Source organism: Thrips palmi, unplaced genomic scaffold (genome assembly GCF_012932325.1).
Source record: "Thrips palmi isolate BJ-2018 unplaced genomic scaffold, TpBJ-2018v1 HiC_scaffold_10, whole genome shotgun sequence".
NCBI classification, from domain to species: domain Eukaryota; kingdom Metazoa; phylum Arthropoda; class Insecta; order Thysanoptera; family Thripidae; genus Thrips; species Thrips palmi.
The window spans coordinates 22596222-22608432 of NW_023144621.1; the positions used below are offsets into that span (position 1 = coordinate 22596222).

At 57.4% G+C, this 12211-nt stretch overlaps 1 protein-coding gene across 2 annotated transcripts in view; it reads left to right on the forward strand.

The window, feature by feature from the left end:
* LOC117652407 (diacylglycerol kinase theta) overlaps positions 1-12211 on the forward strand; it is a 36146-nt gene that overhangs the window by 13069 nt on the left and 10866 nt on the right. For both annotated transcript variants that reach the window (XM_034397301.1, XM_034397307.1), the window contains exons 2-5: positions 3772-3851; positions 9361-9463; positions 10541-10761; positions 11734-11890. In XM_034397301.1, the coding sequence (XP_034253192.1) occupies positions 3772-3851; positions 9361-9463; positions 10541-10761; positions 11734-11890 (561 nt within the window). The remainder of the gene's footprint in view (positions 1-3771; positions 3852-9360; positions 9464-10540; positions 10762-11733; positions 11891-12211) is intronic.

Below are 12211 nucleotides of genomic sequence, written 5' to 3' on the forward strand. Positions count from 1 at the left end.
GTCCGTGTTCCTGACCTATGTTTGGCCACTAAATGCTTCCTATCCCAAAGTCGTGGTCATAATTATGACTTGTCCATTCTCGGTGCTTGTCCGCAAGAATGCACCGCACCGCTCAGGCCGGGTTGGGTTCGTCGGGTTCGTGGCTCCAGCGCCGGGCTGATTGTCAAACCGGAGCAACAATAGGCGATAAATTCGTAGTCCACTCGCGAATGCAAATCCACCTGTTACGTGAAGAAGGTAAATTTATGTGCCACTTCGAATGAGGTGTGGCGTTCGGGCTCGAGACCCACCCCACCCAGGGGTGGATCCAAAGAGAGGTTCAGGAGGGAGTGATGTAGCGAAATCTGCCTACTAACAGGGCAACAGGGTGACTCTTTGCCTACCTTTAAGGAAAGGTGAGGGGTAACCCTTTGAACTCTATGAAAGTCGAATGTGTCATCTCTACTTCAGTCACTTAAAGAGCACATCACTCCAAAATTGTTAAAAACCAAACAGTTTTTTGTCGGTTTATGTCGATTGTTGGCTTTTCCGTGAAAAATGCCAAATATCGCATCCTGAAATGTGGAAAACTGTGCGTCAGCAGCCTGTGAAATGCGCTCGCGCATAGGGGAAAACCCAGTTTCTCGAAATGAGGTAGCGTTTTTCTTGTCACATGAAATTTAACACCGTCTTTCAATACTTATTAACATTTGATGCAGTTACATTTGTTCCTAGATTTTTTTATGTCACCCCACGCAATTTCAGGCACGTTTTTACGAGACACCTGTTTTGAGAGTGATATTCCCCCTTGAAGACCCTTTCCTGTTCACAAAGGCCGTTCTTTCTGAGCGGCAAATAATCTTGTTATTTTAGTGTGCGTTTCCAATCAATTGTGTCGCGTTCATAACTTGGCTTAAAGAAGAATAGTACTGTAATGATTACATACGTTTACATTTTCATTGTTAATCCGGAAAAAGGAAAATATATTGTTGTTTCAAAAGAAGCAAATCTGAAACAAGAGCGACTAACAACGAAAACAACTTAGGTCAGGGTCACCTTTTGCGATCCTAGGCTAAAGTTCGTATGCATCGGTTGAGGCTTGACAGGGATCTCTCTCGTGCTTGCCCTCGGTCTCGGTGACCAGCGGTGACAGCCTGTGTGACGCGGGCCTGACTACCTCGCAGACGCTCTGTGCTGCACAGTCGCTGCCGTTTGCTGGATGGCCGTGCGGGCCGAATCCCTGGTCCGTCGAGGGGGCGGTTGAGAGTCCCTTCGAAGTCCCTTCCACCCCGTCGCGCCGGCTCGTCATTTGCGAGACCGGTGCGCCGCCTCGCCGCTTGCATGCAGTTATCCTTCCAGGCCCAGGCCGGAGGGGCCGTCGCGTCGTCAGTCTTAGTCTTCTCAAAGTGAATGGAGTGGTTCGGCATCGGGCCGTCGCTCGCCGCCGCCCTGGGCTCCGATAACAAAGCAACAGATTATGGAGCGATCGCATACTCTGCGCCGCCCTGCCCCGCCCCACCGCGCCCCACTCCGCCCCGCCCCACCCCGCCCCGCCTCGCCCCGCCCCGCCCAAGATGACGGGTCACGGAATGCCCTCCACGCCCGCACGCACACCGCGGCGCACCGCGGGGCGGCACAGGGCGCACCTAAGCCCCCTACGGCCCTGCGCGCTCGCCGCTGCATTTGCTAGCCCTGCGACGCCCCGCGCTCGTGCCTCCTTCAAGCGCAACGAATTTCCTATTACTGTTTACTTAAAGAAACGCGAAAAACAAACATAAATATACATTATAGACCTGGAGGGACCGCGCCGCGCGCCGCCGCGCCACCTCAGTCCCACTCGCCCCCGGCCCACCCGCACCCCCCGCACCCCCCGCCGCCACGCCCCCCGCCCAGCGAGGTACGATAGCGGACCGATCGATTCTCGGGCAGACAGGGACTGGGACAGTGTGCGAGAGAGAGGTGCAAGAGGCGGGGGGAGAGAGACAGAGGGGGGAGGGGGCGACCAGTGTAGGCAGGATAGTGTGGCCATTCAGCACGTGACCTGGAGGGGAGGCGGAGACCCTGCCCGGCCCTGCCCGGCCCTGCCCGGCCCTGCCCGCCGCGACTTGTGGCTCGGCAGCCGCTCCGATTTAAATAATGACAACAACACCTACGCGTTACCACCAAGGGAACGGACTCAGAGTGTTCCCTCATCACCGATGCGCTCCATACGTCAGATTGTAGAAGACCCACCGTAGAAAGTTTTTAACGTTCATACCGGGTATAAAATGTAGCGCCGCAGTTCACGCGTTTTTTCGCGCCGTAGCGCCTTCGCGTCACCGCCACGTCTTGACTCGACGGTGCGGAGGCCGCGGGCCGCGAAACCCCGCCGCGGCGCCGGACTTCGGACATAGCGCTTCGCGTCACCGCGGACGTCTTGACTCAACCCCGGTTGCGCGGGCCCATGTCTGAAACCGGAAACCGAGCGTCCGCCCGGGACGCGGGAATCGCGATTCGAAGTCCCGCCGGCGGTTCGCGGTTTCCGGACTTCGCGGTCGCGGGGCCCCTTGAGTCAAAAACGTGGCGGTGACGAGAAGTCCGCGGTGACGCGAAAAAACGCGTGAACCGTGGCGCAGGGGCGCACTGACCGCCCCTGACAGCACCGCTCCATTCCGGCGCGCCCGCCGAGTCAAGCATAGGCAACCCGCTCGCCCGTTGCGTGTTACATTTTACACCCGGTACAATACCTAGAGACAACCTTTTTCTTAAGTTTCTACCTATGGCGTAGATGTTACGATTTCAATACTACAGTACTACAGTAGCCAGCATCTTGAAAAAAGTACGCCCACTGTCCAAATATGCATCTTTCCAAAATAGTAGTAGTAGAGTTCATTGTATGGTACTAGTCCACTCATGTCTATGAAAAATAAACAGCTTGATGTTCTAGTTTGATTTGTTGTTTGTTATCTTCTAGCAGCCAAACTGAAAAGAAAGTATGATCATATGAAAATGTCAAAGAACACACTGGTAAAACTAAAGCGTAGTATTACCCTCTGTTTTCAAGCGTAATCAGGTTACGCTTGAAATCAAGCGTAACAGGCTCATCCGCCAAGATTCCCCTTAAATGCATGGGGGAATTTCCAGAGTATGCTTCATTTCAAGCGTAACGTCTTCTAGCGTAACTTTATGCGTGACTCAAGCATAGAGTTACGCTTTAGCTTTACCAGTGCGCATTGTAATTAATACACCTGCAACCGTCGTGGTCTTTCCTGCCCCTTAGTATCTGTTTTAGGCGCTGTCCCAGAGTGATAAACCATTGTGTTTTCACTAGAGGAGATTTTATCGGTGTTGTAATCATCCGGAGTAGATGTGGATCATTATGGCATCAGGGCGATTAGGCGTCACAATTGCAATTATTGAAATTCGTCGCAAATCTTCAATGATACATCATCATCAGCGCTTTTGGACCTCGGCAGACCTTTAGCGTTCGAGTAAGCAGATTCAACAAACGTGGGACTCAGATTGCAATCCCCAAATGCAGGCAGTGTGCCGCCTGCGACAGCCACCCTCTACTTGGGGGTACGCCGTTTTGTAAATCCCGAGACGACTATCAGCGTGAATCAGAATCATGAACAAATGGTTGGGAGCATGATTAAACGAGACAAATCGAAATAGCGGAGAGGACATCTACACCCTCTGACCAAAGGTTATTGGTCTGTGGTCGTCTGTTTCCTGAGCTTAACCCCTGTACTCCTGAAGTGACAACTGACCTCCTGTTCAATATTTTAATCCATGTCCTCTCTTCTTTTCCAGTTTGCAACTTCGTAGTTCATGACCGGTGCCTGAAAACGGTGATCTCGCCGTGCTCCAGCATCGCGGCTATGCTTGTTAAGGTGAGCAGAGTGTTGGCTTTCGGGGCGTGACTTTAAACTGACCTTGGGCAGAGGCCCCGCCTCGAGCCGTGGGCAAGCCGTGGGCAAGCCGTGGGCAAGCCGTGGGCAAGCCGTGGGCAAGCCGTGGGCAAGCCGTGGGCAAGCCGTGGGCAAGCCGTGGGCAAGCCGTGGGGGCCAAGCCGTGGGCAAGCCGTGGGGTGCAAGCCGTGGGCAAGCCGTGGGCAAGCCGTGGGCAAGCCGTGGGGGGCAATCCGTTGTCAAGCCGTGGGGGCAAGCCGTGGGGGGCAAGTCGTGGGCAAGCCGTGGGGGCAAGCCGTGGGGGCAAGTCGTGGGCAAGCCGTGGGGGGCAAGCCGTGGGCAAGCCTTGGGGCACTGCCAGAAAATACCACAGCAAAAGTACACAAATTACTGGCAAAATTTTTATCTGGAATTTATTGTACTTTCGAAGTTCAACAATTGTTGTACAAAGTACAATGGAACCGGCATGACGAGTGCTGGGCAGTCCGGGCCTCGTTGTGGTTTGTACAATTTTCGTTGTACCGGTACTTTATACAATCCCTGTTGTACTTTCATTGTACAGTTTTGTTGTACTTTTGTTGTACTATTCACACTTTCTTTGCAGTGGGGGCAAGCCGTGGGCAAGCCGTGGGGGGCAAGCCGTGGGGGCAAGCCGTGGGGGCAAGCCGTGGGAGGCAAGCCGTGGGGGGCAAGCCGTGGGGGCAAGCCGTGGTGGGCAAGCCGTGGGGGGCAAGCCGTGGGGGCAAGCCGTGGGGGCAAGCCGTGGGGGGCAAGCCGTGGGGGCAAGCCGTGGGGGGCAAGCCGTGGGGGGCAAGCCGTGGGGGGCAAGCCGTGGGGGGCAAGCCGTGGGGGGCAAGCCGTGGTGGGCAAGCCGTGGGGGGCAAGCCGTGGGGGGCAAGCCGTGGGGGCAAGCCGTGGGGGCAAGCCGTGGGGGGCAAGCCGTGGGGGCAAGCCGTGGGGGGCAAGCCGTGGGGGGCAAGCCGTGGGGGAGCCGGGGGGGCAAGCCGTGGGGGGCAAGCCGTGGGGGCAAGCCGGGGGCAAGCCGTGGGGGCAAGCCGTGGGGGGCAAGCCGTGGGGGCAAGCCGTGGGGGCAAGCCGTGGGGGGCAAGCCGTGGGCAAGCCGTGGGGGCAAGCCGTGGGCAAGCCGTGGGGTGCAAGCCGTGGGGGCAAGCCGTGGGCAACGCCGTGGGGGGCAATCCGTTGTCAAGCCGTGGGGGGCAAGCCGTGGGGGGCAAGTCGTGGGCAAGCCGTGGGGGGCAAGCCGTGGGGGGCAAGTCGTGGGCAAGCCGTGGGGGGCAAGCCGTGGGCAAGCCTTGGGGCACTGCCAGAAAATACCACAACAAAAGTACACAAATTACTGGCAAAATTTTTATCTGGAATTTATTGTACTTTCGAAGTTCAACAATTGTTGTACAAAGTACAATGGAACCGGCATGACGAGTGCTGGGCAGTCCGGGCCTCGTTGTGGTTTGTACAATTTTCGTTGTACCGGTACTTTATACAATCCCTGTTGTACTTTCATTGTACAGTTTTTGTTGTACTTTTGTTGTACTATTCACACTTTTTCTTTGCAGTGGGGGCAAGCCGTGGGCAAGCCGTGGGGGGCAAGCCGTGGGGGGCAAGCCGTGGGGGGCAAGCCGTGGGAGGCAAGCCGTGGGGGGCAAGCCGTGGGGGGCAAGCCGTGGGGGGCAAGCCGTGGGGGGCAAGCCGTGGGGCAAGCCGTGGGGCAAGCCGTGGGGGGCAAGCCGTGGGGGGCAAGCCGTGGGGGGCAAGCCGTGGGGGGCAAGCCGTGGGGGGCAAGCCGTGGGGGGCAAGCCGTGGGGGGCAAGCCGTGGGGGGCAAGCCGTGGGGGACAAGCCGTGGGGGCAAGCCGTGGGGGCAAGCCGTGGGGGCAAGCCGTGGGGGCAAGCCGTGGGGGGCAAGCCGTGGGGGGCAAGCCGTGGGGGGCAAGCCGTGGGGGGCAAGCCGTGGGGGGCAAGCCGTGGGGGGCAAGCCGTGGGGGGCAAGCCGTGGGGGGCTAGCCGGGGGGGCAAGCCGTGGGGGGCAAGCCGTGGGGGGCAAGCCGTGGGCGGGGCAAGCCGTGGGCAAGCCGTGGGCAAGCCGTGGGCAAGCCCAGTGTATCGTCCGGGGTGCAGCAGAGGCGGGTCCGGCGGGTCGAAGAGCCGGGGCGGGGGTGGTGACGTTCTCGCGTTGCGCGCGTTGCGTGTTTTGCCTACATTCAGGGGGTCAGTTCCGTAGTGCCGTGCCTCTCGCTGTAAGGCGCCGACAATACTCATTTTTTAAAAGCCCCACCGTATTTGCCAGGCAGCCATGCCACGCACGGCCGGAACGCACCATCCAGTGTGATTCAACTCGGATTAAAATTTGGCTCCGTGTTTTTACTTGCGAGTCACTTCCCCGGGGCAACGACGCGTTTGTTGTCGAACCGGCAGTGGAGGGGCCCTCAGCCTCACATGATGAACGCCCGGGAGCGCTCCCTCCCCGCCTCATTCACCCCCGGAGTCCTCCGCCGCCTGCAGCCGCACCGCAAGTCAGTACACCCGTTCGGCAGGGCGGCAGGGCCGCGGCAGGGCCCTGGGCTGGCTTAAAATGGAAAGTGTTTGGAGGGATAGAAAAAGGAGGGGCCGAAGAAAAGAAGGGGAGGGGCATGGGGCGTGTGAGCGGAGCAGAGCGGGGCGCGGGATGCTGTAGTAGCCGTTGCCACTCATCTCAGCATCGATCGGGCTGGCCGGGGCTGGCCGGGGCGGGCCGGGGCGGGCCGGGGGCCCCGCGGGGGGAGGGGGCGCGCGCGGCACGAGGTGGTGGCGCGGGGTGGCGGTGAAGGGGGCCTCGCAGGAGGACTCGGAAGCATGGCGCTGGAGCACGCTGGAGGCTGGAGGCGCGGCCTGCCGACGGCCGGGCAGAGGGGGCGGCAGTTCATGGCGAGGACAGTCGCCCCTCGGCGTCGTGCCGCCGCCGCTGCCGCCGCTGCGTCCGCAACGTGCTCAAGACTGTTGTTTTCACAGCGCGCCCGCAATACGGCGAGGAGGCACAGCATTTCCCCCGCACCCCGAAAAGAAAATACCGCCACTTCTTTTCTTGGCTTATTATTTTTAGCAGATGATACCTTTACTACTTCAAAACATACCTAGACAATACAAGACACATAAAGGTGTCAGCTAGCTTTTTCTAGTTTTTTTTTCCTTTTAATCGGGGAAGTGTCCTTGATCCAAACCTTGTTTCTTGTTTAAGAAAAAGTATTCTCGAATCATTGTTTTTTCGTACAAAACCCAAGAAGAAACTGAAGAACATTTATTTCTGGGTGCGAATCCCACAAAGAGCACAGGGCGAGGCACAGAGTAATTAAAATTGTTTCAAGCTGTCTGTGGGCAGCTTGCACCAGCTCAGTCACATTTCACTCATTCAAATTATGTCGAAGAAAATAAGAATAGCCCGGTGCATGGCTGTTTTTTCAGGACAGGTGCTGAGGCGAGGGCCTTGAAATCTCCGATGTCGCAACCCGTTTCCTCCTTGCGCGTGTTGGGTGGGCGTGTTGGCCACGGCGGCGTCCCGGGCGGCATCATCCGCAGTCGGTTTATTTGACTCATTGAAGCAGCTCAAGTGGCACACCCTCGAAGCCATCACCCTCGCCTCGCCCGCCCCTCGGGCCGCCCTTAGCCGCTCAAAGGACCGCTCACCCTCGCCAGCACCCAGCCCGCCACGCCCCGCCACGCCCCGCCCACTGCAACAGGTCTGGCGGGGCGCACGCGATGCGGCGATGCACTGCCCCGCCCCTCCCCCTCACTTTCTCCCTATGTCTTCCGTCCTTTTCCTAGCTTTGCTTTCGAAAGCGGCGCGGCGACCACCCTAAGGCCGAAGGGCCCGCCGAAGGGCTCCACCGTAGGGCTCCACCGCAGGGCCCCGCCGTAGGGCCCCGCTGTAGGGCCCCGCCGTAGGGCCCCGCCGTAGGGCCCCGCCGTAGGGCCCCGCCGTAGGGCCCCGCCGTAGGGCCCCGCCGTAGGGCCCCGCCGTAGGGCCCCGCCGTAGGGCCCCGCCGTAGGGCCCCGCCGTAGGGCCCCGCCGTAGGGCCCCGCCGTAGGGCCCCGCCGTAGGGCCCTGCCGTAGGGCCCCGCCGTAGGGCCCCCTGCCACGAGTTGCCTCCTGTGCCGTGCCCTCGTGGCCCCCTGGCCCCTGGCCCCGTGGGCCATGCCATGGTGGCCATGCCCATGCCAGAGGCCATCGATCGGTATCCCATTCATCCGTGGCACAGGCTGCCAGCCAGCCAAGCAGACAGACAGACGGACAGACAGACAGGCAGACGGACAGACAGGCAGGCAGCTAGGGCAGACCTACATCACCCTCGGCTTGGCTTGTTCATTCATCCCAGAACGCCGCACAGCGCGCTTCACGTGGTCACCAAGGGGGAGGGTGGGGCTCACACCGCTCACGCCCCTCACGCCGCGGCGGGGTTTCGTTTCCGTGAAGCAGGCGAGCAGACTGGGTGAACGTGTCAAACAGTGTGACGTCGGCCATCGGGGCTTTGCCCTCTCCTCAAATCAAATCAAATCGATGTCAGGCGCGGTTCCAGCAGTGTACCTAGATTGGGTTGGGTACACTGTGAAACCAAGCGCGGAAGTCTCCATGTTTAAGTGTGGTGTTTTCACGCTATGCCAAGATATAGGGGCTCTGTGAGCGACACTTGAAGTGTGGAGACTGCAAACTTCACACGTCAAGTGTAGAGTTCTCCACAGTTGGTTTGATAGTGTCCGACCGACCGTTGACAACACGCAAGATGTTCCACCTGAAAGTACACTGTCATTCAGGGGTAGAAAGGTAGCCCCTTCAGACGCTTTCCTTAGTTTTTGTAGCGCCTCTAGGAGCCTAAAGGTGCCTTCTTTCGCGACGCCTTAGGCGCTTGGTTTCGAGACACCTTGTCCAGCCCACTGGATTAAATAAGACTCTGGCTGTTGCCCAGGCCCAAGGTGTTTGAGGACCAAGCTTATTTGCCAATGCAGTGTGGTGGCCTATTCCGCTGCCATGCATTCCCCCTGCAATGCAACCACAAAGGTGTTCGGTTAGCAAACACCTTGTTCTGCATCCATAGGGAACAAGAGGGGTCGGGCCAGTGGGCTGGGCCAAAGGTGTCTCGAAACTTAGCGCCTCGCAGGCGCCTAAGCCACTGTTATAGGCGCCTCCTGGCGAGGCAATAAAGGTGCTACAGAAAATAAGGCAAGCGTCAAAAGGGGCTATCTTTCAGAGCACCCCTGAATGACAGTGTAGGCACTGACTCGGCCCCGTCCCCCGGAAAGCCGTTCCTGATAGGTAGCTCCTACGAGCACCAGCGAAGGGCTTGAAAGCGATTGGGGGATGATCCGCAGCTGACAATAATGAGATGTTTTGATGGAACGTCCATGATGAGGTGGTCATGTCGATGAATAACTGTCACTTCGTTCCTGTATTTTGATTATGGAGTCGTGCAGTAGTCTCACTCGTTTGGATTTGTCTGTTTCAGAACCCGGTTGCCCATTGCTGGTCAGAGCAGTCGCACTTGAAGAGAAAGTTTTGTAACGTGTGTCGGAAAGGTTTGGGCGATGGAAGCGCGGCGCACTGTGAGAGTGAGTATGGCCGGAAAGAGCTTCCTGCATTCCAAGCTCGCGGACAAGCCTACATGACTGATTTGCTCTTAGCAAATCTTGAATCCCACGCAATCCCACACTTCGGCGTCTTGTCAGAGGACTTATATTTCGTTGCTGCCGTATCGTGTTTCACTAACACTCTAGAAACTCAACAGTGTACGTAGTACACGTGGAGTCTGATAAATAAGAGTGTATTTGCCAGTTACAGGACAAATTTAGAGTGCTCTTGCCAGGTACACGACAAAGAAGCACTGTTGGAAGAGGGTTCGACTTTCGAACCCACCTTGGCTCGAAACACGGCCTTAAGTAGGATCGAACCCATCTCGGTTCGGAAATCGGACGGGGTGGCCGATACATCCAGGGTTCGATATTTTGACAAGATGAGGGTTCGATTTTCGGCTCTGTAGGGTTCGATTTTCGGCTTTGTAGGGATTGAGCTTCGCTGAGACAAGTGAATTATCAAACTTCACCAAATAGACATTTGCTTACAGATTTAGATTTGTCTCGAGAAGACAAACAAAAAATGTCAAGACATGTTATGGGTTAAAATAGAAAATGGAAGTCGAGTTATTGGAGTTTTAGAGAGCAAAAATGGTAAAAAAGACATTAGAAGTTGAATAACTCTTTCATTTTTCATTTCAACCCATTATATGTGTTGACATTTTTTGTTTGTCTACTTGAGACGAATCTAAATCTGTAAGGTGATGTGTGTTCGGTCAAGTTTGCAAATTGACTCCAGGCGCTGCCCTGCGAAAGCCCTCAGAGCCGAAAGCCGGCGAAGCGGTCGAAAATCGAACCCCACGTCCGAAAATTGAACCCACGTGGGTTCGATTCTACTTAAGCCCGATTTTCGAGCCGGGCGAGAATTGGGACCGCCTTTCCACGGTTCGAAAATCGAACCCCCTTCTAACAGTGAGAGTGTACGTTCATAGTGGCCAAATGGCGGCTAATCAATGTGGCGTCTGGTGCATCCCAGAGCATCCCCTCCCCTCCCCACGAGGACGTTGGCTTGTCCAGCCGCGGCGCGCCCTTGTCTTACAACTTTTCCTTCCACAGTCTGCGAGTACTTCGTGCACCCGGAGTGCATGGACTTGGCCGTGGCGGACTGCAAGGAGAATGCCACCTACCTCCCGGGAAAAGACCTCTCCATGGTGCACCACTCGCACCACTGGCGGGAAGGCAACCTGCCGGCCAACTCCAAGTGCTGCGTGTGCAAGAAGACGTGTTGGTCGGCAGAGTGCCTGGCGGGGTGCCGGTGCGAGTGGTGCGGGCTCACGGTAAGCTTCAATCAAATTGATACCTTTTGTGCTGTGTACGCACACTGTACACGCCCAAGTAATCAAACCGAACCACAGTCGCTCGACGAGTACAGACGTCAGAAGTTGGAACGACTCGGGTTTCGGAATGGATTCTTCCCCGTAGTGAAAGCCGAAGCACGTGGGGGCGTGGGGCCCCCAGGGTTGAATGGCTTGAATGGATTCACCGCTGCAACTTGCCCAAAGTATCATGTCTGTTGCGTGACTTGAGGCGCATCGGGTTGGCCCCATCCCAGCCGCGTGCCCCGTGGGCCTGTCACTAGACATCCGTCCAGTGAGGGGCTTGGTCCTGGCCCCGTCCCAGCCGCGTGCCCCGTGGGCCTGTCACTAGACATCCGTCCAGTGAGGGGCTTGGTCCTGGCCCCGTCCCAGCCGCGTGCCCCGTGGGCCTGTCACTAGACATCCGTCCAGTGAGGGGCTTGGTCCTGGCCCCGTCCCAGCCGCGTGCCCCGTGGGCCTGTCACTAGACATCCGTCCAGTGAGGGGCTTGGTCCTGGCCCCGTCCCAGCCGCGTGCCCCGTGGGCCTGTCACTAGACATCCGTCCAGTGAGGGGCTTGGTCCTGGCCCCATCCCTGGACCGCGTCACCGACTCGGAGTGCTCGCGTGCGGCCCTTGGGTATGGTGTTCGACTAGCATGGGGAGGAGTGAAAATGCAGGGGGAAACCATCACCGAACACGTTCGGTTCGATTCCCATTTGGCGACTCAGAAGCTCAAAACGCGTCCAGGATTTTGACCGCCTCCTCCGGTCTTCTGGCAAATCCACTGTGCCACGGAGCCCTCTTTTCTTCAAGCAGAGACGAGGACGATTGCGATAGCGGGGGAGTCGTCGCTGCGGTCTTCTGGATCCAGTTTTGCTGTGTTTTCACTCGATGTAGGATGACGACGCTTCTCTGCGGCCTTAAGCTAATCCCCTTGTTCCTTTTCCCCGCAGTCTCACTTTTCGTGTCAAAAATCCATCCCGGAGGAGTGCAACTTTGGCCAGTTTCAACCCATCTACCTGCCGCCCCACGCCGTCAGCATACCGCGAACAGAAGTGCCTATGGAAGCCATCATTGGAGTGCAGGTCCGAAGGAAAGACACCCTGTCATGTGAGTACCTTTATTTCATTTGTTTCTCTGCATGTTTGTCTACGCTGCATGCTTGTCATTAGTCTGCCCCTCTTGGAAGGTGCGTTTGGCATTTTGCTTCTCAGTAATTTTTCTTTCTGTCGGGGCGCCGCGAGAGAGCATCCCTGAAGTCCAAGGCCTCGATGGCCCAAAGTTTTCAGGGTGTCATGGGGTTTTGTAGTGCCGTGAATTGCGATCATCGTCTGGGTTCTGTTTCTATTTTCCGTTTCATTAATTTGCCCGTTATACCGTTGCGTTCAAATCGAGGGGGCCACCACTCTCATTTCAGGCGTACACAAGATT